At 43.8% G+C, this 26,438-nt stretch overlaps 3 protein-coding genes across 5 annotated transcripts; all 3 read right to left on the bottom strand.

Moving 5' to 3' along the window:
- Positions 1-1,833: 1,833 nt before the first annotated feature.
- Positions 1,834-12,683, bottom strand: LOC136046783 (neuronal acetylcholine receptor subunit alpha-5). Of its 3 annotated transcripts, XM_065733527.1 has the most exons (6): positions 12,615-12,683; positions 7,757-7,908; positions 7,283-7,327; positions 5,973-6,082; positions 4,157-4,988; positions 1,834-2,294 (listed from the first exon to the last, which is right to left on the bottom strand). In XM_065733527.1, exons 3-6 carry the CDS (start codon positions 7,307-7,309, stop codon positions 2,133-2,135), a joined length of 1,131 nt encoding a protein of 376 aa, XP_065589599.1. In that variant the 5' UTR covers positions 7,310-7,327; positions 7,757-7,908; positions 12,615-12,683; the 3' UTR covers positions 1,834-2,132. The 3 variants fall into 3 exon arrangements, with proteins under 3 accessions (XP_065589599.1, XP_065589598.1, XP_065589597.1); XM_065733526.1 differs by lacking the exons at positions 7,283-7,327; positions 7,757-7,908; positions 12,615-12,683 and having other exon boundaries at positions 4,157-4,983; positions 5,973-6,051; XM_065733525.1 differs by lacking the exons at positions 5,973-6,082; positions 7,283-7,327; positions 7,757-7,908; positions 12,615-12,683 and adding an exon at positions 5,617-5,748.
- A 3,852-nt stretch (positions 12,684-16,535) lies between these two features.
- PSMA4 (proteasome 20S subunit alpha 4) lies at positions 16,536-21,446 on the bottom strand. The gene is made up of 8 exons (XM_065733594.1): positions 21,393-21,446; positions 21,258-21,300; positions 20,373-20,535; positions 19,067-19,144; positions 18,771-18,859; positions 17,759-17,889; positions 17,428-17,551; positions 16,536-16,945 (listed from the first exon to the last, which is right to left on the bottom strand). Exons 1-8 carry the CDS (start codon positions 21,393-21,395, stop codon positions 16,791-16,793), a joined length of 786 nt encoding a protein of 261 aa, XP_065589666.1. The 5' UTR covers positions 21,396-21,446; the 3' UTR covers positions 16,536-16,790.
- Positions 21,447-21,754: 308 nt separating this feature from the next.
- On the bottom strand, positions 21,755-25,190 carry HYKK (hydroxylysine kinase). Its single transcript, XM_065734286.1, has 4 exons — positions 24,833-25,190; positions 23,885-24,027; positions 22,372-22,555; positions 21,755-22,250 (listed from the first exon to the last, which is right to left on the bottom strand). The coding sequence occupies exons 1-4, from the start codon at positions 25,173-25,175 to the stop codon at positions 21,793-21,795; spliced, it is 1,128 nt and encodes a 375-aa protein (XP_065590358.1). The 5' UTR covers positions 25,176-25,190; the 3' UTR covers positions 21,755-21,792.
- Positions 25,191-26,438: the final 1,248 nt, after the last annotated feature.

The following is a 26,438-nucleotide window of genomic DNA, read 5'->3' as shown; positions in this document are numbered from 1 at the left end:
ATGAGAGGATCTTCTGGAAATAAGTTCATGTTAATTTAATGGATGCCCTGATAAGGATGAAATGGTTTTGGAAGAACACGTACCAAGTGCTGCAATGCAGAACACTGCCACCCAGAGTATAAAACAATTCAAACTGTGGGAAGGAAGGTCCGTGGGCAGGTTTGTTATGAAAAGAATAAAAGGTGAGTAATAATGATGGCAGTAAACATCCTGCACGGTGTTTTATCACAAGGGAAGGCAAGCAGATATAAAACACTCCTGTAAAGTATGCTAAAATTATGTCTTGGGTATATGTCTTCTTTTTTAAATCAGTAACTGAAGATGAACTTGAGAATTCGAATAAACGATGCAACAAAAATACTGTCATGAGATGTTTTGTAAAGATATAAACTGTTCTCTCTGTACCAAACTGAAAAAGTTTTAGAGATAGCGGTAGCAAATGAGGTAACATTTGTCAAAATAAAGAGAATCCATCTATTGAAAATTGAGATTTTCTTTCATTTATTTTGACCAAGAGACAAAAGCTACACGCAGCAGCATTAGTTACATCTCAGCACATTCAGGAAGGAGTTACACAAGTAAAGGCCCATGCTTCGGAGTCTATTAAAAATCATTTCATTTCAGACACACCTGAGGATGAGCTGAAAACCCCAAGGATTCCAGCACCTCTTTTTCACCCACAGGTATCATGATCATGGTTATAGAGATGACTGAAAGAATTTCATGCATTTGCAGAAATGGTTAGTTACCAGTATAAAGACTGGAACTCAACTGGCCATGCTGCCAATCACCTCACGATTTAACTGACAGCCTTCAGACATCACTGAGCAAGGGGACAGGAGGGGAGCTGAAAAGATCCATGGCTGATATCCTTGGCTCATTTTCTTTTCAGGTAAGGGTAGACACAGTAAGTAATTCAAAGCTGAGGAGGACTATAAAGAGAAACAACGCATTTGGAAAGGAAAACAGATGTCCAAAGCACCTCTGCAGCTTTCACAGTTTCTGATGCATTAGTAATACTGAGAAAGTTATTACACTAATGGATAAAAATCAGATAATCACTGCAAATCCACTTTTAAAATAAATTATGATGGGAATGCAGAAAATACTAATGCCAGATGTAATTGTACAGCTGAATAGGAAGAGTGACTCCTTTTTCAACCAGAATTATTTGTAACTTGCTAAAAAATCATCAAGTGTTTTCAAGGATTAGTTGGCATCGTTTCCCTGCACAGGGGACCTAAAAAGCTGCACGTCAGCCCTGTGGGATACAGCTGTGCTATAAAATAACACAGAAACTGGCAAAATCAAAGTGAAGGAAAAACACTATCCCTTCTAGAGTCTCATCCAGAAATAAAACTTTTAAGAATTAGCAACACTGGAATTAATCTGAAGAATTAACATACCTTATATAATTAATATATTTTAGTGATATAATAAATACTTTTTAATATAAATATACGTGTGTGAGCTATAGCTGACACAGAGAAATCAATACTCACATATCCTATAAGCATTTTAAGGCTTAATATATCACACGGTCACGTTAGTATGGTAGGATTAACAAGATTTTAAGTTTAGCAGCAATTTCCACTGAATATTTATAAAGGCATAAGACAGTTACATCTCTCTCTTTGTATGCTGCAAAGGGAGGAAGTTCAACTGATGTTTGTATTACGATCTTTCATTTACTGTGTAGATACAAGTTCTCATCTCCATAATATAATAAATTGAAATAAGCAACTCTATTGTGCAAGTATCTGCAAAAATGTAGTAAGGAATATATATTTGCCATAGTAACTTATTAATGAGACTACAGTGATATTGTTAAAAAATCTCAATCCTTCTACTTCTCAGTAGGTGTCAGTATGTACTGTTTCTAACACACACATGCAAGTATTTGAAAAGGTCTCTGATTCTGACCACATTTAGAAGTATCTCGGTAGAGTGGCACTAAGCAGATTGACTTCTGAGAGTCCTACATGTCATGCTTTAACGGCAACATAATTTTTAGGTTTTGTGTTTTATTTCTTTTTCCTATCAGAAATGTGCCTACAAAGAGCATGCATGGAAACTTAACACTACAAAACCTTTTTAGAACCATGTTAGCAGGAGACGGATGCGAAAATATCTTATGTATTTGTACTGCCTATATGCACAGGTACTATTATACTTGCCCATTTATGAATAACAGGAATAAATAACACAAGTGATCCAATTATTGAAACCAGAAGGAAGGCCCATAAGAACATTCGATCTAGCACCTGAGCAATAAATTTCCAGTCTTCAACAACCTAAAAAACAAAGAACATAAGAGCTGTCCAGTATGTGCAAGAGCAGGGGAAAATACAGCATCAGACTCTGCAATAATTTATCACTTCACATTTTCCTCCCCCTCCCAATCAGGTCAATGTTATAACCCCCTCCTTTTTTAATATATATATGTATTAATAAATCACACTGTGACTCAGAGAAGGAAAAAGCTTATCTCTACGTAGACTAGTAAACTACACAGTCCAAACACTAAATTTTAGTGGAGCAGTTGACCCTGATGAGCATTGAACATCCTCAGTTACACCAGGGGAAAATCAGTATGCAATTTAATAACATACTGGAGAATTTAGGATTCATGCCACAGCCTCACCATGGAGTAGTATTCCCAAGCAGGAGCTCAAGTTGCAAACAACGAACAGAGGACAGCAGCTCTTGTGTTACACACAAAATCTGACAACTGAGTAGAGCATCAAATTACGCATTACAAAGAACACTCACAGTGCTTTCAAGACAGTCTCCCTTTTAGGATTATCTACATCTATACACAATTTTGCAAGTACAGCTGATATAATCATGCAAGCAAATTAAAACTCTGCCAACAAAGCATCTTTCACTTGAAGTGGAGCAATCTGCATTGCCCAGGCCTACTGCATCCTGCGAGGCCAGGCCACACCAACACTAGCTGCGTGGACTTTATTTTCAACAACCAGGGCTAAAATCCTTCCACAGTTAAATCCTGCACCTTCCAGAGGCCAAATAACAAAATGTAAGTGAATCCCCAGCCAGCTCTATATTCAGTTCTGATGTTTAGAGTTGCAGCAACCACAAAACAAAATACCTATCCATTTTCTTGCCACATACAATCGAATAAAGTAATTTAATAAAGAGAAAGAAAATCTACTCACAATTTATTCAAAACTATATATTTATGAGCAAACTATTTTCTGTGCTGGGTATACAATACATGGGTATACTCTGCACTGTATATACAACAAACCTATTTCAATGGTACAGTAGGTACTCAAAATCCAGTCTGAATTTCTGGTGATAAATCAAAGTACAGTCCTAAGGAGCTGCATTAGAGGAATTAGTTTACTCCAAGGCTAGCATAAGAGTACATACACCTCTCAGCAACTATACACACGATGCTAGTTTAAAGCAAGGAAGGAAAACTGATTTGCTATGATCTTACCTGCACAGTGTAAATACCCACACTAAGGATAGTTCAATGTGCAAATGTACAGACTGAAAAATAACCTTTAAATTACAACAAAAGATGTCAAAGGCAAATAATAACAGGGCTAGAAGAGATCACTCAAGAGGTCAACCAGTCAATGCTTGATCTCAGCACAAAATGACTCATCTATGGTGACAACCTGCATTTAGACTAATATAAAGTATGGAATTTAAAATTGTTTGTATTTGGAATTGAAAGGTGAAAGGAAAAGGCAGGGCAAGAATCATTTTGGATTTGAAAATCGAATGTATTTTTCAGTTAGCCTTCAGGTACAGTATTAAAATGAAAAATACCTACTTCTTTCATTATGAAAATGACACTGTACTAACAGTTACTGTGTGTGCTCTTGTAACAGCAGTGTCTCCGAAAATACTTAATTGACAAGAACATGGACTTGCTTCTAGAAGAAAGCCTAAGTATTTCAGGAATCCAAGGATGGTATTATACCAGCCTGCTGTCTCAGTATTGCAGCATACCTGTACTTCTTTCCAGCACAGATATGTGACCTCCAGTGAAGTATAAAAACTAGAAAACCTAGCACATACGAAACGTGACCACACAGCGAACCATTACTTGTTGTTGTTATGCTTTGGTTTTTAATTCCCACTTCTAAAAACATGAGTTCAATATGACTAATACACCCACCTCACGAACTTCATTCTCCTTCATAACATGCCTTGTAATATAGCGGATAGAATCTAGAGCTGCTTCCAAGGTGTTCCTAGACGAATCTGATCCATTCATATTTCCCGTTTCCTCCTTCTGAGCAAAGTATCTATCTACGTGACTTCTCATGCAAAGCAGCTTGGGAAGTTTGTGAAGAAATATCTTGCGAACCCAAGGCGCCATAGCATTGTGCGTAGATGAAGAACGATGATGAATATTGATGGCAAAGACAGTAATCACAATGGACAGCGTCACAAATATCATAGTAAAAACCAAGTATTCTCCTATAAGTGGGATAACTTTCGAAGACGAAGGAATAATCTCTTCAATGACAAGAAGAAAAACAGTCAAAGATACCAGGACTGAAGTGCAAAGGGAAATTTTTTCACCTTCGTTTGAAGGAAGATAGAAGACGAGGACAGTTAGAAAAGAAAGTCCAATACAAGGAATAATGAGAAACAACGTGTAAAAAAGTGGCAAACGTCTAATTATAAACGAATATGTAACAAAGGGATACCAGCAACATCCATCAGTTCTATTTCCTTTGCTCCCTGTTGCAGTCACTATCTCCCATTCTCCATTATCAAAAAAGTCTCTTTTGTCAACATCGTAATCTTCTAAAATTATATCAACCTGGGAGCCATCGTAAGTCCAGGAACCAAACTTCATAGAGCAGTTTTGGAGGTCAAAGGGAAAGAAGGTTACATCGATAGTACAAGAACTTTTATAATTAGCTGGTGGAGTCCAAGCAATGGTGCCATCGTATTTTACCACAGTTTTAGTAGACGTCCCCTCAAAACGCCCATCTGCACTGAAAGAAAAAGAGATACCCACATACAATTATGATGGAGAATATGTTATTGTCATTTCAGCTGTTTGCTCCTTCCTTCTCCCCTCTCACTGCCAAAATTTTGTATTGTATTGTGCTCAGTTTACTTCATGTATTTGGTTCTTAGTTTTGTTTGGTTTGTTGGTTTACGGGTTTGTTTGGTTTTTATGGGGTGGTTTCTGTTGTTGCTGTTGTTGGTTTTTTGTTTTGTTTTTTTAACTGAATCTCACACAGTTAATTACCTTTACAAAAGCAGAGAACATTGTCAAGCCATTAGAAGATCTGTACAGCTTAAGGCAGGCCTGATGATTCAAGCAAGTGATTGTAGAAATCCTGACCTTAAGCAGCATGACCAAAGCCTGTTGTTTCTATTGGTAATACAGCACAAACATTTTAAACAGTACAAACATCTGGAGAAATCATAATAATTGGGGAAAAAAAGTATAAGTACTTGTGTTCCACTTCCAGCCTTGAAATTATAATCAGCCTCTCTTGACTCAGCAAGCCATGAAATGTAAAAAGTGCTCCATGCACACCTGTATTATCAGAAAGGTTCATTCAAAGCTTATTTCTTGTGGGATCCATCAATTCTTGAAAAAAACAAACTTACTGTTGAGTGCATTTCATTTCAAACCTAAATATGAGTTACAAGAGTACGAATGAGTTAGTCTGCTCCCACTGCACACTCCCTTTACATTAGTAGTTTGTACCCAAGGCTGTGCAAGACGTCGTCTTCTAAATAACAGAGTTTACTTGAAGAACTGGAAATAAACATTTTGAAGAGACTAAAAAAGACACAGTAGCAAAATAAAGCTTGCATCTAACATAGCAACAAAATCAATGTGCACCTGGATGCAAATTCTAAATGTACCCACGCAGTCCATTCAAGAACTCTCCTACAAGCAGCCTGGAGAGTAACATTAGAAAGAGGAAAAGGTATTTTATATTAAAAGATTAAAATCTTACTTGTCATATAACACAATGTCTGGAATCCAAATAGAATCCGATGGGACACGAATTGATGTTATTCCAGCATATTCTTCAGGGTTCCACCGTAGTTTCACATCTACCCATTCCTGCAGATGCAAGAGATGTAAAAATCATAATAAAAGTGAAGTTAATTTAAGCAGGACGTGATCAGACAAAAACAGATATAAAGGCAATTTAAAATAAGTAAATAAATGCATCACAACTTCTGTGAGTTGACGTTGAACTTCTGTAAGTTGACATTCTGTAAGTTGACAAGTTCTGAAATTCACACGCAACGCTGGATTTGTTGAACAGACAACTAATGACACTGGCATTGTTTTTTATTATAAGGGCCATTTGTCAATATTTTGCTACAGACCTCATAATATTAAAAATCTTTTTGAGGGCATGTTTACACAAGTAGAAGTGTTATAAACAGAGACAGTATTTTATATTTGAACTGAAAGCTCAAGAGGGACAAATGCAAGTTTCTGAGTGTTTGCCATCAGAGAGAATTGTAAATACACTCAGGTCAGTTCTTATTTCATTTGAGTTGACTTGACTGCGATACATTCTGCAGAAACTACTACGAGAGAAGAAACTTTTCTCACTAACACATTGCCATCCCATGCTTGCTAAGTAGTAATAAAGTTATCCTGAGAATAAATGCCTGAACTTACAGCTATTGGGGAGAAGAGAACGGAAAGAACCAGGAAGAAATAGCCCAAATAAGAATAATTTAGTAAGCTAGTAAATATAACTGGAGTCTGCAACCACTTCTCTAAGTTAAATTAAGAATGATTTGTGAGAAGCATTTCCCAAGCTAATATTGGCCACTAAGTTTAGCATGAGACTTGGGTTATTATCAAGCCTGTAGCTTCTTCTTGCCCATAAATAAATGTTATGATGAGGAAAATCAGCTTCTTATAGCAAGTATATACAGATGAGGAAAATCAGCTTCTTATAGCAAGTATATACAACTTGGAAATTGAAAACTTTAGTGGTAGTTATCCACTAAAGACCTGACGAGAAATATCTTAAAACAAATGCATAAAAACTACACAAATCCTTCACGTTTTTCTTGAAATAAAACTTGTTTTACTGAGGCAGTAACATATAATATATGTATTTTTTTAAACTGAATTTTATAACGATTAATCCTTTCAGGCATTTCCAGTGATGTACTATAAAGACACTACGTAAAATAAGAACTAATGCATCTGGGCAAACAAATATTTAGCAACGTTGCTTCCAACTTCTGATTTGCAGCTACAAAACCTCCGAATTCACTGTTATTTTACACATACCTGTTTCAGCCAGACATTTGTTGTCATCAGTTGATTCTTCTCATCCTATACAAATAAAATGCATTTTATTAAAAAAAGAAAACTGCATGGCACATTGTAACTGCTACAGTTGCTGCAAGTTTGTGATGTAGAAGGTTGAAAGCACCTCTAAAAACATTCCACTCTTGGGTAATACATTTAGAGGAGAACTTTTAAAACTTAATACTTATGTCCTTAGATTATTTAACCACTTAAAAATCAGTATTTTCCCCCTTCTGTGTCTCTTTTTTCTCTTCCTTTTTTTTCACATGGCTGTATTTCATGCGGTCTTATTGTTTTTCCTATGGAAACAAGATGGAGCAATGATCCTGCGGAGGAAAAACTCCAATTGGAAAAACCAATGGATTCAATCTGAGAAGAGTTTGAAGAGAATAAGTTCTTGGGAAAACAAACAAATAAAAAACCAAACAAAAGAAGCTTGTTTACTGTACATACCACATCCACTAGCTGAGAGATTGCAAGGCCAAACTTGATTTTTATGGTGTCATTCAAGTGCTCCACTGGACGAACCCATCTTTGATAGTCTTCAAATAAATGTTTAAACAAACGGTCTTCACTCTTAGCGATAAAAGAAGGTTCAGATACGCCTGCACAATAAAAGCAATTTATTAACAGCGATTTATTAACAGCGATTTTAATGAATAGATCCATCTGTGTCCAAACAGCTGCAACTGTGCTTAGGTAGTATTAAGTTTCTCATCCCCTTCCATCTAGAAGCATGGCCAAGGCTGTGCCAGAATGCTATAAAATGACCCGGCTGTATCAGCACCTCAGTGCTGCCAGCATATCTATGGCTCAAGAAACGAAGATAATTTTACTACTAACAATAGCAAAGGCAAAAGGCACTCATGTCATTCAACTCACGACATCTACCAGGTGCCACGCAACCATGGAAATCCTCTAAAACTCAAGACTTATCTAAGAGGAGTTGAAGTACATGTGCTAATCTGTTTACCAGTAAGTCCTCTATTTTTCTACAGATTGGAAAGTACCTTTCAATTTAAGTAATAGTATGCAGTTAGTCACTTGATTGGTTTCAGTGCCTGGAGATGGACTGATGACCTACAGCAGCCAAAGTCTTTGTACAGTTTACAAAGAACAGCAAATTAAATGTCTCCTCCCTTCACCAAGGGGAACAGAGTGCTTGGAAGAGCTTTGGAAAAGAGGTCACACAAACCACCAGAACACAAGAACACCTGCTTCAGAAAAGGGGTCTGCTGCTCACTGATGGGATTTCAACTGACCAGAACTACTGCAAAAGAAAGACTTTTTAATTATTATAGCCAGACCAAGGGGCAAAGTAATCCAAAGAAAGATGTTCATAAACATCTCTTTTTAATACATCATTACATAAAGCCATGGCGTGACCTTTCCAGAAATGATGTGCTCACTAACAGTGTCCATCTAAAAAAAGGTGCATCGAAAATAGGGAAGCACTGGAGAATGGCATAAACAGATTAAAGCCAGAGGCAGACATGCACGCGAGGAGAGATTTAAAAGATTAATATTATTCTGCTTGGCAAGGAGGTGAATTTAGTGTACACCACAGAAGTCAATAAAGTAGTGAACGATGCATGCTGAAAAATGACTAAGAGTATTTAACCTTTCTCACAAAAGAAGATACAGGAAACAAAAGGATCAATTAAAAGCAATATAAGCGATCTCTATTGGAAGTTTATTATCACAAATAATCAGTGAACTGCAGATCCAGAACTGCCTATGAGCACAGAACTGTAGTTAGGGCAGGCAGCACCGTGTTTGCCTGTCAGAACTTCAGAACTCACAACTTGATCGACAGTTTGAGGGCTTGCATCTGTGGCCAACAAAGCTGAAACACCGAAGTAAATGCACCTGCCTGCGGCTGCAACCAGCCCAGACAACCACAGCACCCGAGTTCTGGTTTCCTCCCACCCATCACAGCACTGTGCCGGCAGTGGCAGCTTCAGCTGTGCTCCGAGAGCCCGACCATAAGGGCATTTCCCCACCTCGGTGGGCACTGCTGTTCAGGACAGTGCAGCAGATCCACTGTGGTGAATTCTTCCTGATATTTAAGCTCAAAGGGCTTTTTCCCGTTTGTAACTGCACACGGATTTGCCAAGTTCTGCTTATTACTGACATCAGAGAGAAGGCTTCCTGAAGACACAACTTAATTTCTCCATTTCTATATCCCGATTTCCTCCATGATGAATAGTTTTGTGTATCTTGCAGCCTAATGCTTCATAAATACTTGATTTTTGTACGACCGTTAATTGCATTTCCCTTTACAGTTACAACGCTACCAAATTCTGTGAACAATTTGTGAGTGTTAATTGACCTTGAAGCAATGCAGAGGCAGAGTTGCGCTGTCACGATCTCTGTGCTCCTGTAAGATGACCTCCCGTGCACCAACACAGCATCCTCCAGGTACACGCAGTTTGCAGATGCAGCTTCTCTTATGCTGAGCTAAATGGGGCTGTGCGCCCTTCTCACTTAACAGCAAGGTTTTCAGACACTCCACACTCAGACCTACAGTACGCTCACCGTATCAGAAAGTGCTGGATGGACAAGATTTGGATTCTGCAAAGCACAGGCAAACGTTTGTACGCAAAGAGAACTCGCTTTTCTCTATCGATTACTGTAAAAACACTGACGTAGTGGAAGCATACATCTGACAGGGTTACAGAAGGCTAAAAATTAAGCAAGAAACGCAATCAGTAACAGAAGCAACTGGATCACCACTTGGCACTTTTTGAGAAGGAGACTTCTTAGAAGTCTAATATTGTAATTTAGATTTAAATCCCTGGCACAGGTTTCTTATTTAGTATCACTCAATGAGAAAGAACACTACGAAGGGTAATCATCACGGCCATACCTACGTATTTTCTAATTAAAACTCGCTTATTTAATGGTGCTCTGGAGTAGTACACAGCCTGCTATCCACAGATCTGCCCATTACAAACTGCTGCCCACCCAACTGCTGGCCTGCAGAGCAGGGAGCTGCACTGAGGCAGCACACCTGCTTGGGTACACATGCATGTTTACGAAGACAACACTCCAATTTTCAGAGCCTTTCACATAATTTATAACAAAGGAAGCACTCCGAAGGCTAAAAGTGCAGTGCTAACAGTTCATACCTCCTTCTACAACCACCTAATGTTCATTTCAAGGGAAATAGATATAAAATTTCCATCTTGCCTATAAAATCTGAATTTTCTATACCGAGCGTGGGTGGTTGTCCTCTGGATTCCCTGAGCAGATCTAGTCACATCAGACTACGCTGGGGAGCAGGTGACAGTGCGAGCCACAGTACCATTGCAGCAGACAGGAAAAAGTAGAACAAGATTACATTCCATATTAACTACACAGATCTTAAAAATAGAAAGAATAAAAAATACAACGAAAGGTTGAGACAGAGAACCTCCTGCTACTGCTTCATTAATCAGAAGACACATGTAACATAATCACAAATCCCTCCTAGCCTTCAAAATGATCACGAGTTACAGTTTCTGCACGGTCTTCAATCTTGTCAGAGGATATCTGGATTTCTCAGAGGTTAAGGGTACAACTGTAACAGACTTGTGTTGCAGGAACTTGCATGTACCTCCATTTACTTCAGGGTTTTCAAGTCACTCAGAGCATTTGTGTTTGCATTCTCCCTTAGCACAGCAGTATGGTGCCAGCCAGCAGCAGAACAAAGTGATGTATTGCAGACATGAAACTGCCAGAGATTTCACACTGCAATACTGCTTAGCCCTAACCAGTATCAACAAAGGCTCGAGATCCGCATGCAGAACGCAGATCAAATTCAAAAGATCAAAGTTTCCAGCTTGATAATTGGAAAGTATAACTAGACCGTCCCCTAAGAGCTTAGCATCAAGGGATAATTACTGCTCGTATTAACAAGTGCACGTACAAATTCCACAATGACAGAACAGTGTGCTATACTGTCACGCAGCCTGCAGTTCAGCAGGAAATAGACCTCTTCTCCCCAACATCTGCACCACGGATTCAGTCAGTCTCAAAAGCACAGAGGTGGCAGGCAGCCCCCTGCACTCTGCTGGGAGCAAAAGGAAGAGAAAGTACACCGAATCTTCCAAGTCAAACTGCTTACTCCATACAGACCTACCCCAGAGGGTTGGGCATCACGGGAGCGAGCGTTTTGAGAATCTCCAAAGCAAACAAAAACAGGAAAATATGGGGAAATAAATAAATACATCACACGATCCTCTTTGGGAGCAGCTGTCAGGAAGAGCCACGGCCCCATCAGATGGAGCAGGGAAGGTTTGGGTGAGTGAGCTTGCAGGGAAACACAGTGGCAGAGCAGCGCAGCACAGCACAGCAGTTTCTGGCTCCCTTCGTGCATTTACACCTCACCCACCAGCTTAAGGTGCGCAGCGAGGCACAGAACTTCAGATTTAGTTTTACTTCTTGGGGTTTTTTTTCCTGTCCAACCAGAATTATCCGGGGCAAAAGGTCCGTTCAGCGCCAACCTACCAACTGAAGCAAACAGCACGCTTTCACAGGCCCTTCCAAGTACGACAGAAACAAAGTCACATCCTCCATTCATTTCTGTGCCTTAAGATGATCGCTGTGCTGCGTGCAAAGCAATGCCTCTGAAATAACGTAGCTGTACATAAACCATACTCCGACCGAGGTCATTATTTCAGCACACTCCACATTTTAGTACAGGGCAGCAACAGCACCTTTAGTTTTATTTTAGAACAAACGGTGGGAAAAACAGCTTTACCCTCACTACATGAGTTGCTGGTGAAGTTAAAGCCATCAGCTTGTCCCAGAGCTGGGCTTCACCTGCACGCAGCCACCTCACGCTGCATCGAGCAGCAACACAACCTCGTGGAGCGGAACCTTCTGCCACGATGGGAAACACCCACCGTAATGCACTGAAAATGCCTTTCAATCGCATTTTAACAGATCGCGTTGGCCTCTTGTTTTAAAGTCAGCACGCGCGGTTGCGATTGGGTTCCCTTAAGACACACTGAGGGCTTTTTCTTTGAGCCAACTTTATCCTCCGCTAATTTCCCTTCCGCCTGGAAACACCGCGATTGCGACTCCGGGCTCGTTGCTCTTTTTGACAGAAGCCCCAGCAGCGCTCCCGTGAGCTGGAGAAAGCGCTTTGAAATCATTCCCGCTCAATAATTCCTTGAAGGAGCATCGATTTTGCTCCTCCGATCTTTGTAGCACGCGCTCCCCTCCACACCGCGCACTCAGAGCAGCTCAGCCCAGAGCCGGGCTGCAGCCCCGAGCGGGAACCCCAAACCCCGCTCCTCTCCCGGCTCCCCGCCGAGCTCCTTACCCGAGTGAGCGGCGCGGCCGGCGGGGCCGGCTCCGGGCTTGCCGAGGACGGGCGCGAAGAGGCAGAGGCAGCTGAGGAGGAGCAGGGGGCGGCCGCAGCTCAGCTCAGCCATGGCCCCGCCGCCTCAACCCCGCGGCGGGCACGGGGCGCCGCCGCAAGCGGGAAGCGGCGGCCACGCCCCGCACGGAGCCGCCGCGGGGCGGGCGCGGCTGAGGGCTGCCCGCCGTCACTCCCCGCCTCAGGGCCGTGTGGGGCCGCGGTCCTTCGGGATGGGAGCGAGGGAGCGGTGCTGCTGCCGCCGCCGCACGAGGAGTTAGCGGATTCTACAAACAGTTGGGAGCTTGTAATCCAAAAACAACCGAATTGATGCAAGATAAAATAAAGAGCCAGGTTTTCAGCGTCTGACAGGCGAACAGCTGTGAGGGAGGGGAACTTCACGCGCGCCAACTACTGTTAGCGGCTTTGCTTTTTTTCCTCAGTCACCCTAACGTTATCGCGCTGTGCACACCGCCAGCACGGCTGGGAGCAGCTGCTGCCACGCCAGGGGCAAAGACACTGCCGAGGGTCCTACGTTTACAGGGAGGAAAGATGGGCTGAGCAGGGAGCAAAGCGGGGGACCTCCTGCAGTCCACATGACAGCCAGCAACGCTGTGACTCCTGAAATGAGTGCTATTCAAAGTGCTCGCGTCATTTCCCACCTTTCAGTTAACATTCTCTCCCTCACGCACTCGTGTGATAGAAAAAAGGGTGTAGCTATTGCCGTTCAACAACCAGCACGGGTTGGTTGTTCTCCCCCCCACTCCGAGTTGTTAAATTCTTATTTTTCGTGCTGCCTGCCTGCCCTGCAGCCGCACGTGGGCTGCGTGTGCACAAAGCACTGGGCCTCGCTTAGCTGAAATGACAAACCTCTTGTTTGTGATAAGCACTCCCCGCTGCACTGCTCCTGCTGCTCCTGACCCGAGGTTACCACGCAAGGTCTGTGCTTCTATTCCCAGCGTTATGAGCACTGCAGTAAATGCGTTTCAGAGCCATGTTTAGTTAACGGAGCTAAACATAGCCGCCATTCAAACGTGCAGGACACAGCAAACTGGATTTATTACATAAGCGTGAATTTGGTTTGCAGCTGCGTCCCAGCCTGGCAAAACAGATGCTGAGAGATATAAAAGGATTGAACTGCCTACATTACATGCACACACTCTGGCTAAATATTTTATGTAGCATCATCTGGCATGCAATAATTATGTTGTATTATTACCATTAGAGAAAAGATGAATAAACATGAAACCTTTTTTTTTCCTTCTGATTTGAGTTTGAAGCAAAGTATCAATACTGACACTATCGTGCTAAGCTTGATGATAAATACTAAGTGAAACTGAAGCAATTACATGAGAAATGCCTGGGTCTCTCTCAGTGGGAGCTGACAGCTGAAGGTCTCCACTGAAGTATGTGAATCTCCAGTAAATTGGCCGATGGCAGCTTATACTGGGCACGGCGGAGCACTTCAGCTGGAAAAGCAAATGACAAATTAATCACAGATAAAAATAGCGAACTGCTCTGTTCTCCTTGTAAAACCTGAAATCCCTTGGAAAGTGTCTGTGAAGCTGAGTTTTATCCTGCTGGAAGCAGAGAACTATGCAGCCAGCAAAGGGTACTCTCAGTTGCTTCAGCAAAAATATTCTAGCAGTTTCCTCACTGTAATAGGAGGAACTACAGTGAAAACCTGAAAACAAGCACAACTCTCACTAACACAACAGCTGTATGGAAAACCTTTGGAGAACTCATGTTTAAAGGACACTAAAAGATGTCCCACAACCTCACAGGTTCTGAAGGTGCATTAACCCCATGGACTTGGATGTCTTGTACATGTTATCAAGGCATCACATACAGCCTACTACCTCTAGGTAGTGCTCCTAGAAGTGAACCACACTTTATTCGAAGAGAATTGTCACCTAGAAGATGATCTTCTCTAAAATTCAAACCCAAAACTCCCTGGCAGGTGATAGGCAAAGAAACAGCACTGGTAATTCTCTGTAAACAAAGATCCATATATACTTCCCCCCACTCTTTGTTAGAAACAGCATTGATTAAGAAAAAATATCTCAATAAATCTATAAACTACCTAGTAGCCAAGGCTACCTCACGTGATTTACATTCATTGATGAGCCCTGGACTTAAAAGCACTGATGGATTCCTGGATGACAGAAAGCACTGCTGGAGCCTATGAGTCATAACTTTAGTGATCTTCCACAAGTTGGAAAAAACTCCACGTCAGCACTGCTATTCTTAGGGCATATCGCAAGCATTATAAAACAACCATCATCAGGGATGCCAGCAATCCAGAAAACAAAAGATGCTGGTATATTGCATTGAAGGTATCAGAGAATAAGAAGACTGTGTGCTAAATTCTCTATGTAGAAATGGAGCTTGAGATATTTATCCAGTCCTTTATAGCGAAGATTAAATCTTACTCACTGCACGTTGGCTGCAACTGTTCAGGACTTTTTAAACTATCATTCCCATGATATGATCTGGAAGAAAAGGTTGAGTATTGTACAAGGTGCAGAACAACTCATCTAACCTTCATTAGCTACAAAACTTGAATACTGACAAAGTACCAATTATAAAAGATTTTATTTTGCTCTGCACTGAGACTTTGAAAATGAATAAGCAGCCTGCACAGAAGCCATGTCACCCTTACCTCACTACACATACAGCAGTGGCCAACATGAATGCAGTACATCCATGCAAGCTGTAGCAGACACCTGAATCCAGATTCCTTCATCTGTTCTCAACACCAGACCTTAGAGCAATGAGATTAAAAAAAAATGGATTTAAAAAAAATGGATTTTGTTGAGGCTGTAAGGAATCTTTGGCCCCAAAGATGATGATAATGCAAGTTTACAAGCTGAAAATGGCTGGGATTGGTTAAAAATAGGACACACAGTATGGATTCACTCTGTTTCCTTAAGAAGTCAAATTAAATCCTGTAAACATCCAACATCTTTCACAGTAGAAAGAAAAAAAAAGCTTGGACATGTTCCAACAAAACCCATGGTCAGCAATTAGGCTGAATCGCCATCCCCACAGTTTGAAGAGCTACAGCAGGTAGAGCCTCTCAATTAAGAATGTTAATCAAGTGGGCTTCTCATTCTGCAGCACAACTGAAAGAGCATAAAGGAATTTCCAGTTACTTGTTTATATTTCCGCTGCACACTTCACATTGCTTTTTTCAGAACTAGATCTTCATCACTTTGCATTCAGCGCAGGGACAAACCAAACAAAAATTATTCTCATTCTGATTCATGTACAAGTGACTATGATTTCTCAAGTGGTTAAATCCTTAGCTTTCTAGGCCATTATTTGACAGACAAGGGAACTGAATTCTTTGGGGAAGTGTAGAAGTGACACTAAGCTAAGGAATATACAACATGCCTGGTTCTAAAAAAAGAAAAGGGTAAAATGCAGAATAATCAGTGTGGCTTTAGAATTGCACTCTATTTTCTTTAACTGTTTGCATTCAGACAAGACAGTGTGTCATTTTAATGTGGCCTCTGTAAAATGCCTTCCTAATTTGTGCACACATCGCTAGCGTTGTATGACTGCTTAGAACACATGCACTTATGGGAGGTTACACTGAACGGAACACATTCACTGCAGGGCACAATTAACACACTACTGCTTGCAAGACACCAGTTTGATACAGCCTGCTACAGAAGGAAACTGGACAAAATTAAAATGTGCTGGCATGCCAAGTTTTATTTTGGTGTTTGTGAAATGATCACGAATGACATTCCAGACTTGGAAGCCCCCTTCACCCTCCTCACCTGCAGCTCACAGAGGCCCATGAGTTTCTGTTTTAAAGCCATCAGCTCCTCCAGGCAGCACACAGCCAGGCATTACCAAACCAATAAAAGACACTCATCACTACTCTTCTTAAATTTTATTCCATAATAAAAAATAGAAGATGAAAGAAAGAGTGTTCAAGAATTAAAGCAATTATTGGTCAATATAAGGAACGGAAAACTAATTATCTTAATGATGATTAAGGACCTGGTTCAGCAAAAGTAATTCCGTGTTCTCCCATGGCATATTTGTAGGCTTCTACAAAACAGGAAACCAGATTACCTTTTAGTGAAGCAGGTCCTATACTATTTTCAGAACACTTGACTTCAAATTCTATTTATCCTTCTCTTTCTGTTCTTTTTCCTTCTTTTCACGTTCAGCTTTTGCTTCTTCCTCTTCATGCTGTTTTATCAACTGCTCCACCTCCTTTTGCTTCAGAACCCTCATTACTGTCTTCCCATTCTCTCTCGTCAGCGTTGCAATTTCAACTGAAACACAGGGAGCAGACAGCAGCATTACATCCCATCCTTCTGAAAGGGCAATCATCAGAAGGGTCGATCTTTTTTTTTTAACAACTGACAATGAAGCAGAAGGCTCTCGTCCTGCCTCCACCTAAAAAACAGTCTGACTGACAAGCCAGGAGGCAGCAGCCTCTTCTGCAGCAGCACAGAGCAGTTCCTTCACAGCTCTCCAGTGGTTTTTCCACTGGGCACAGAGTCCCTTCTGCTGCTGCACCACTGAGGCCTTGCCAAGCCATGGTCAGGCACCTGGAGCTGACCAAAGCTGATCATCCTCATCCAAGTCAACTGCATGCCAATTAGCAAGGTCAATGAGGATCATCCAAAATTGAATTGTCAAAAACATTTTGTTATGTGAACACTAAAATCCAACAAACCACACCTGAACTACATGAATTCACAAAATTCTGTTTTTATTATATAAAGTCGTCCAGTATTAGAGAACCGCTCACCTTTCTCTGCAGAAAGTTTGCTGACATCCATGGTCTTATTTAGAACCTTAATGGCTAATGCAAGGGCAGTCTTTAAGGTCATTTCTCCTTCTTTGTAGTCTTGTTTCAGCATTGACACAGCTGCCTATAAAGTTCACAGAAATTTAAATGGTATCACTGGGCAACCAAGCAGAAAGGTTTTCTTGCCAGAATATCAAAACATGAGGAACAGTGTTTCTACAGTTATCCACTTCTGCTCTGCACTCAACAACTCAGTTAAGTTATTACAGTGCAATTTAATATAGTTTTGGTTTGCTTTACTTTTTGAGAGAGAAAAGTAAAAAGAACTTACAGCACTGTTATTGCCAATGCATGTAGCTTTCCATCCTCCATAATTTCCACTCGGATCACTTTGATACAGCTGAAATCCATAATGCTTATCCCAACCAATATACAGCAATGAAACACCAAAAGGACGTTTTCCTGTTGGAAAGAAGGCCATCAGTAACCTAAAATTAGCAACAAGATTGGTCACGAGCGACAATTGCTTTCTTTGATTTCCTTTGTCAAATCCATTCCTGTGAACTAGGATTTAACAGACTGTTCTGCACTTCTGCTACCAGAGATAAGCATTACACCACTGGGAGTCGGGGGAGGATGGGGCGCAGGGGGAACTAGCGAAGATTTATCTCATTTAACCTCAGCAGCAGCTTGTCTCTGTCTCAAAAAGTTGGAATTTATCATTTCAAGACTTGAAGCCCAACCTCAGCGTTTAAACTGCATAGTGGTTATTAAACATTTAACTTCTAAGAGTCAATCAAACACAAGTATATTAAAAGGCCATTCTTTCACAATGCACATACACAAAGTAGCAGAATCATCTGCTCACTTACTGAGGAACACTCCTTACAATATCATTTTCTAATGTGTTATTCAATCCACAGAAATTCTACTTTTTCCAGTGTTACAGTTTTGATACCCAGCTACACACAGCAGAAGAACCTTACTGGCAGTTCATTACAATGCTGGGCCAAAAACTTCAAAAGTTTACAGGGCAAACAATTTTCTGCCGGTCTTTCTGAAGGCATTCACTAAACCATAGAGCACTCAAAGCACTCTAAGCAATGGGCCTGAACCTCAGCCACCAACACCTCAGTGACTAAGAAGCCGTATCTTCAGCAGCAAACCCAAGGTTTGTACCCATGGCCACTCTACCCCACTTAAATTTAGCTGCTGTATTTCTCAGTGTAACTTGTTACAGAAGAATACTGTAAAACCATCCAGAAACTCAAGACACTTAGAATTACCTAACAGAATCTTTCTTTAGACTCTCAAAAACACTACGGCCCTTTGCAGTTCCTTACCTCCAAACTGAGTATAAGCCTGCTTGATATCACACAGCGCAGTTACCAGTTGCTCACAAGGAATGGGCTCTTGATACTGTAACAAATACCTGGCATGAAAAACAAGAGTTCTCAAAATCTGCTCATTGGCAGTATCCTGCTACCACATTTAACAAAACCAGTTCCTAAGTTAAAGCTTCTCTGTTTTATTAAATATATATATAATTGTAAAAAGTGCATATTCATACTGATTTAATACACAGAGCTGAATCCAACCTTGGAATTGAGCAAAACCCTGTAACTACCAGCAAACCTACCTCTGTGCAATCAGTCTCAGCTCATTCGTCAGAACATTGGCATCTGAAGTTATTCCTGCAACGCTGCAAGCCATATCCCTGCAAAATGAACACAGAAATTAACTGGATTCCTATCAGTCCCCAAGAAATAGCCACATCTTCACACAACACTTCAAACAGAATTCCCACTGTTGGGATTCTGTGATCAGAACTGCACAGCTGCTGGGCAGAACAGACTGAAGGGCGCTCACATCTGGAGTGCACTGGAAGTCTTACATAACCATATAGCACGAGCAGAGGCAGGCAGCAGTACATCAGTTATCAGCACGGTTCTGAGGACCACACCAAAGATGATTAATGGTGCTGACACCTCCACAGGAGGCACGAGCACGTGGCAGGACCTGCCTAGGGCCATCTGCCTGCCATGTCAGGACTCCAGTGCAACCTGCTGACTCATGCTGCATTCAGGTGAACACAACTTAGTGATACTAGCATTGGACAAGTAACTATTTCAGCTGAAAATTCATCTTCATTTCCACTGATTGCTTCATTAGCTCTTAATTTTGGCCAAAACTCATGTTACTATAGAACTTTCAGACAATTATCTACGTTATTTAGTTTCTCAGCAGGCACAAGAACTGGCCTAGACAGTGACCCCACTGCACTTTTGACATCTCCTCCTTGAACGTCCAGCACTTCCTGCAGTTCCAGCTGCTTTCAGGGTAACACCGAACGGGACAATGACAGACAAAAGCCTGCTTGTGTTTCATAATGCACCTCACAGCAAGGCTGAAACTGCACCTCTCCTACAGGAGAGAGGGCCTAACACTGATGCTGCACGTTTAACTTCTGGAGAGCTAAAAAGGCCGAAGCAGTGAGATACAGCATCCCTGCTGCAACTGTGGCAAAGAAAGCTGCAGCAGGTTTTATACAATTTGTTTTGTTCTCTTCAAATCACACATAGGAAAAAAAAGCCTTAAAAGAGAATGCTGAGCTGATACAGTACTCTGATAGGTACATTCTGCATCTCCCTCCTCCTTATATTCTGCAAACTGAGAACTTCCAGTACAATATTGATGCAATACTGTTACCTTGCATCGGTAACAAATTATTGCACCTAGGAAGTTCTCTTCAGGAATAAAAACACGATGGGTCTTCAGGAGACTCAAACAACAACAAAAGAGTCGTGTACATCTAGAACGCTGAATAAAACTAATACAAACCCTCCAAGCAAAATAAACCCAGGTTCAATGCTAAAATATTTGAACAACAGCAGTACTTTGCCACGGGGGGCACCAGCAGACATCCGATCATCGTTTCTACTCACTCATTAAGCTTGTAGATTTTTTCTGAGAAGAAAACTTCGTCGAGGAGCTTGTGAATGTTGCGCCTCTCCGCAGCCAGCAGCACACCATCGTTGGCCAGGATGCCCAAGCAAGTACCTGCATGCCCTATGGCTTCCATGGCATACTCGACCTGGTACAAGCGACCTGGTACAAGGAAACCATTCAGTTACAACACCGATAAGGCAGCGCTGAACGAGACCATGTATGGGGAAAGATGAACTTGCAAGAATTACACAGGTGCTCATTTTGCAACCTGGGACTAGTTCCAAGGCTGGGGCCAGCAAATGAGTTTTCTGAAACAGGGGACTAAATCAGAAAAAGGCACAGATTTGATAAGGTAATCCTGGGCATCGTTAGCAAGAGGAAAATAAAACAGTTTCATCTACCAAGAAGAAAAAAATACAAAGTAAAGAGCAGATCTACTTCAGCAGTTAAGAGACAAAACAGGTATTGAAATGTTAATTTATACTGGACGGAGCTCCTCTCTTCTAGGAAGGAAGAAAAAAAATGACTTACAAGTGCTTGTGTAACAAGATCACAGCAGCAGTAACAAACCAGTAACAAAATCCATCCATACTCAAAGAAAAGGTGACCGCTGAGGTCTTCTTACCACACGTCAAAAAACCATCAGTGGCGTTTGGTGTAAATGCACACACGTGAGTACGGTCACACCGATGCCTGGATTGGCTAAGAACTGGAAAGCCTCCAGCGCGGCCCTCTGCCGTACACACAGAGCTGCTCTGACCGGGGAATACACATTGCATCTCATATAGGGCTGCACGCGGTGCCGCCGAGCAGCCGGACTCGGTGTGAAGCGTTACTTTGGAGAAGTGAAACGGCACGCGCGCAGCTCGGTCAAACAGTACCTTCTGGAGAAAATATGGTGGTTCTGGAGTCATATCTTCGAGACTGCAAGAAGCAACAGCTCGTTAGGGACCGTCACCCTCCGCCGGCAGGCAGCGGCATTACCCCCCAGCCCCCCTCCCGACGCGGTCACTCACCATGGTGCCGGAGCTGCGGGGCGGCCCTGCAAAACAGCACAGCGCGTTAAGCCGCGGCCCCCGAGCCCAGGCAGCCCGCCCGGGGCGCTCCGGGCCCGGACTGCGGAGTCATCCCCACAGCGGCAGCGAGGAACAAAGGCCTCACCGCCCCAGCGCCCGCCCCACTCCCCGCCCCTCCGCCGGGACTCACACCGGGCCGGGGAACGCGCGATGTACCGGCGGAGCGCGTCCGCCGAAGAGAACCGGGCGCTACGCTACGGCCGCCCCCACAGCCACACCGCGGCGCCGGAAATGGCCGCCGCGCCTGCGCAGTGCGTGAGCCGGCCCACGGCGCGCCCCCACCGCGCATGCGTACATCATCACGTGCTCGCGCCCGCCTCGTCTTTATTGCAGCCCCGCCTTACGGGGCCGGCCCGCCCCGCGCGTACACGGCCGCCGTGTCAAACCACTCCTTCTCCACCGCCCGCTGTCCCAGCGCGGCCATGTCCATCAGGTGCTTCCAGCCCGTTCGGGCCGTGACCATGAGGTAGTCGGCGTTCTCGGGGTACAGCCGCGCCGTGTGGGCCGCCATGACGAGGGACTGCGCGAAGCGGCCGCTCACCAGCAGGAACAGGGCCGCCCTCTCCTCGGCCGTCAGCGGCACGACGCTCTCGAAGCCCGCCAGGACGTGGCCGCCCACGCGGAGCGGCTCGCTGCTCTCCACCATCATGTACATGATGGCGATGGCCGCCTCGAACACGTAGCAGCCGTAGCTCATGTCGCTGAAGTCCAGCACGCCCGACACGCAGTACTGAGGGGCCGCCCCGGAGCCAGGCAGCACCAGGATGTTGTGGTCGTTGAGATCCCCGTGGTTGATACCTGGGTGCAGGACGAGAAGAGGTGATTCATAATTGTAAGTGAGCCGCAGCGCTGGGTTTGTATCCTGGAAGGAACTGCAGCGCCTGTGCTCGATGTAATTTATGGAGAATGGAGTACTCACAAGCCCGAAAACTGCTTAGTCTGGGTGTGACTTTCTCCCTGAAGCTCCTGATGACCTGCTCCACGACAGCGCGGTGCTCGCTCTGCCCCAGCGCGTCCACGTACTGCTCCAGCAGAGGGACGTTTGCCAGGTTCCAGATGAACGGCCCTCGGTGCAGACTCTTCACTGATGGATGATGGAATTGCTTCAGAGAAAGGACGAGAGAAAACAGGCCGTCAACAGACATCCCAGTGCTGTCAACAAAGGGCTCGGTGCAATGCCCCTTTTCATGGGCTCCTTACCAGGCTCACTGAAAGAGAGCCCCTGCTCAGACCACTACTGTACACCAACAAGTAAAGGTAGAATCTGAAGGGTTATTTCAGGCAAGCCTATCGATATCTACGCAAAACTTGAATGTTTTTTCTCCATTCTTCCAGCATAGATTGTCCTAAACCCTTTGTCACTGAATCACTTAAGCCACTCGTGACTAAAACAAAAATCACAACAGAGAATCCCCAATGCTGTGTCGAACACATCAGCAGGAAGAATGCCACCTGGTGAGCAACCACTGCAACTCTCCCTGTGCAAATCAGCATAAAACTATAAATAGGATACCAGATGTGAGAAAGGCAATGAAAACAGAGATCTCGACAGTCACAGGAGCCTCTGTCACTGTAAAATCATCAACGGACACTTACTGCCACTAGAAGATGTGAGACCCATCCAAGCAAGAGACGACGCCAGAAAGAGGAAGCAGTGGAATTATATTTTGTGCACAAAAGAACGCATGGCACGTTGCCACGCTATCACAGTGCTGACAAAGCGAGTGGACTGGATAGAAAAGGCTGCCATCAGAAAACATAAGGACTCCATTTTTGGTGTCAGTGACATTGAGAAGTTTTGACAGTAATAACTGTAGTATTCTTTCTCTTAGATGACAATACATGATAATTCATGTATTAAGGGCTTAAGAGCCTTTTCCATCAAAATTTGCTTTCTTGCCTACTAAATCCTCCTTAGCAGGACAAATCACAGGCGTCTTCTGAGACTAGCTGGCCTATATAAATTATTTTAATCACATTATCAAAGTGTGAGCAGACTATTAAAACACAATAGTAAATTATCTTTCCCAATGGAAAAATGGTGTCGTAATTTCAGAATGTGGTTAGTAAAGCTAGCAGTTCACATCTCGTAATTGCCTGAAGCCAGTAGCCAGAACTCAAAAAAGAAGAGGTTAATGAAGGGCCATAAATAATGCAGGAACTCTTTTATGTATCAAACTTAATTACTGAATGATTTATCAGTTTTATTATCCCGTATAATTACAGAGCAAAGAAATAATCTATGCGTGAAGATTATCTGACTGGAAGCAGTGGGACTAAGAGAAGCGTTGCACATCTCCCTCCATTAGCACAGCTAATGAACGCTCTGAAACGACCCGCTTCCATTCTGCAGGTCAAGAAAACTGACAGAGAACAGTAAGAAACAGAAAGAATGAAACCTATGGAGCCAGAGCAACAAAAACTCAACTCACCTCTGTGAGAGCTTTGTCCAAGCTGGCAGCTAGCTTCCCGATCTCGTACAAAAGCTGCGTAGGTGCAGCAATTTTAGCCACGGGTGTGCCTGGCAGGTAAGTCAGCAGTCTGACCATGTACTTCTTGCTTCCAGGTCCGCTACCTGACAAGCAGAGATGCAGTCAGTCAGTTCAGTGTATGCTGCTGAGCTCTGCAGCAGCACGTGTCCTCAGGAATCCCAGCTTGTATGTGGAAGTTACGGTGAAGATGAAAGCAACGCGTTATATATTCTTGCACCAGACCATAGATGGGCTGGAACTGTGTTTTACACCATTCTGTGTACAAATGGGCAAATAATTTACGTTGTGTTTCAGTCAGTGTGGTTTTCTGTTTGTTTTTGTGCATGGACACATCTGGTTTTTTTCAAATTCATTACATGGAAATTGTTTTCAGAGTTCAGCTTCCTCTCCTTGTTTTGCTCCTTTGCTGGCACGTGAACTTTGGACTTTTACCGGCACGGTCACCTGACACACATCCATCTCCTAACAGCTACACAGAAACCTGGAGGTTCTACTTTTGATAGCCAATTTTACTTCAGATTTGGGCTCTTGCTGTGCATTTCTGTCACGCCTACAACCAGTGCTACCTCTGAACAGCCAACCTAAAACAATTGTGAATGAATAGAGCCAGGAAACCCGTCTGGGCAATTTAACTGGCTTACACCTCATTAGCACTGCTGCTCTTACACCACTCTAGGTCCAGCGTCTGTGCTTTTTCCTACAGCACGCCGTGCGTTTGCTGGAGCTGAGCTCCCGCTGCGCTCCAAAGTCACTTCATCTGAGAAGTTCAGATGTTGGAAGGCGGGCGTGCGATGGACTGGGGTGCTAAGAAAGCCGGCCGCCCTGCGCAGCTCGCTGCCTTGTGCCCGCTGCCAGCGCAGCAGAGCGCGGCTCCCGCAGCTCGCTCACCTCCCGCCCGCAGCGCCATGACACCGCCGTCCTTCGTGAGCCGGGGCGTCGCGGCGGGGAAGCCCCGGGCGCTGAGGAACACCATGGCCCGGGTCTGCGCCTCGATGAGGGCGGGCTCCTCGCTGTCCTCCGAGTTGGTGATTTTGAGCACGTACTCCTCGGCCCCTTCGGCGCCGCCTCCGCTTGAGACCCTCACGTGGAAGTTCTGATCGTCGTAGCTGGGCAGGGGCCTGACCCACACCACCTCTAGTCCGAACACCTCGGCCACCAGCTCGGCCGCCTCCTCCTCGCCGAACGCCGGCTTGGCGGGTGCCCTCGGCCGGCGGCGCGCTCCGGCATCCATCGCTTCTGCGGGGGCAAAGAGGTTCCCCGGGCGGGGCCGCACTGCGCAGGCGCCGCTCACAGCCGGAGGGGATATGGGGAAGCGCTGCCGCCTCAGCGCTACGGGAGGCGCGGGACGAAAGCGGGCCCCTCCTCCAATAAAGCACGCTTTGGAGACCACGTGAGAGATGCTCCTACTGGGCAAAGCCAAGGCATGCACAATTACACCTTTCCCTCACTCCCCCCAACCTCAGACACACCTACCGGTGCCTTCTATTCAAAATACACGGTAACATGCAAGAACTGAGATAACATTTTCTTTATTAAAAATAATTTACAGTGTCAGTAACATTTTATGCACAATTGCCATCAGCTGAACTTGTTAAGATATCTATACAATACTCACTGACCTTAAACTCTTTTGTTGGCTTTAAACAGCAGACACCGATTTGCAGTTGCTTAAATACGATTAATATACAGAATTCCATGACCTTAAACTTAGGTGTAAAATGTATAAACATCAACACTATCCCAAAGCTTGGTCATCTGGGAGGGCACAAAGAGTAAATGCTTAGAAAAACCGGAATATTCTTCTCCAAATCAAACTGGAGAGAGAATCCTAGGTTAAACACATCTAACACAGTCACTTCTTCAAACAGGAGTATTTTCTCCTATGTTTTAAGATACTGCAAAGTCTAACTGAACCATGCTTCCTTTGTGTGCTCGCAGCAATCCTCTGCCCCTGCCGGCAGCAGCCTTCACTGCCGCCCAGCTCCGGCTCACGGGATCCTAGCGCTGAGTTCAGAGCTCACCGCCCTGCCCTCCCTGCCCGTCACTGCCCCGGACCTGCTGCACGAGGGGAGCGGGGACAGGCACGGGGCCGCCGTGAGAAATAAGAGATGGGTTCATCCGCTCCCCTCAGCACCTCCCACCGTCAGGCGTGGGAATGGTCTGCACAAGTCACAGAGATGCTACGGACATCGCTGTGTTCAGGGGAGGAGCCACTGCAGCAGCAGCAGCAGGAGCCTCCATGCTGACAGCGTCTGCACTTGGAGCTGTCCTCCACTGGTATTAAGGCATAAGAGTGCAGCAGATTTTAAGTTGCTATGGTAATGAAACCGTCACACTTAAGAGATGAGTACTGGTGACAACAACTCGTCAATCACAGCCCTTGGAATTGCACTTAACCCCACAATACTGGTTACCTTGACGTGGCTTGGATCACTGTCTCCTGAGGCATGGAGCACTACTGCTGTGGGGAGGGTGGCAGCTGTGCCCCACTCAA

The sequence above is a fragment of the Cyrtonyx montezumae genome, unplaced genomic scaffold, assembly GCF_038088225.1.
Source record: "Cyrtonyx montezumae isolate F1298 unplaced genomic scaffold, pur_monq_1.0 scaffold_17, whole genome shotgun sequence".
NCBI classification, from domain to species: Eukaryota; Metazoa; Chordata; class Aves; order Galliformes; family Odontophoridae; genus Cyrtonyx; species Cyrtonyx montezumae.
The sequence above is the reverse complement of the archived record's forward strand: the minus strand, read 5'-3'. Positions and strand labels throughout refer to the sequence as shown.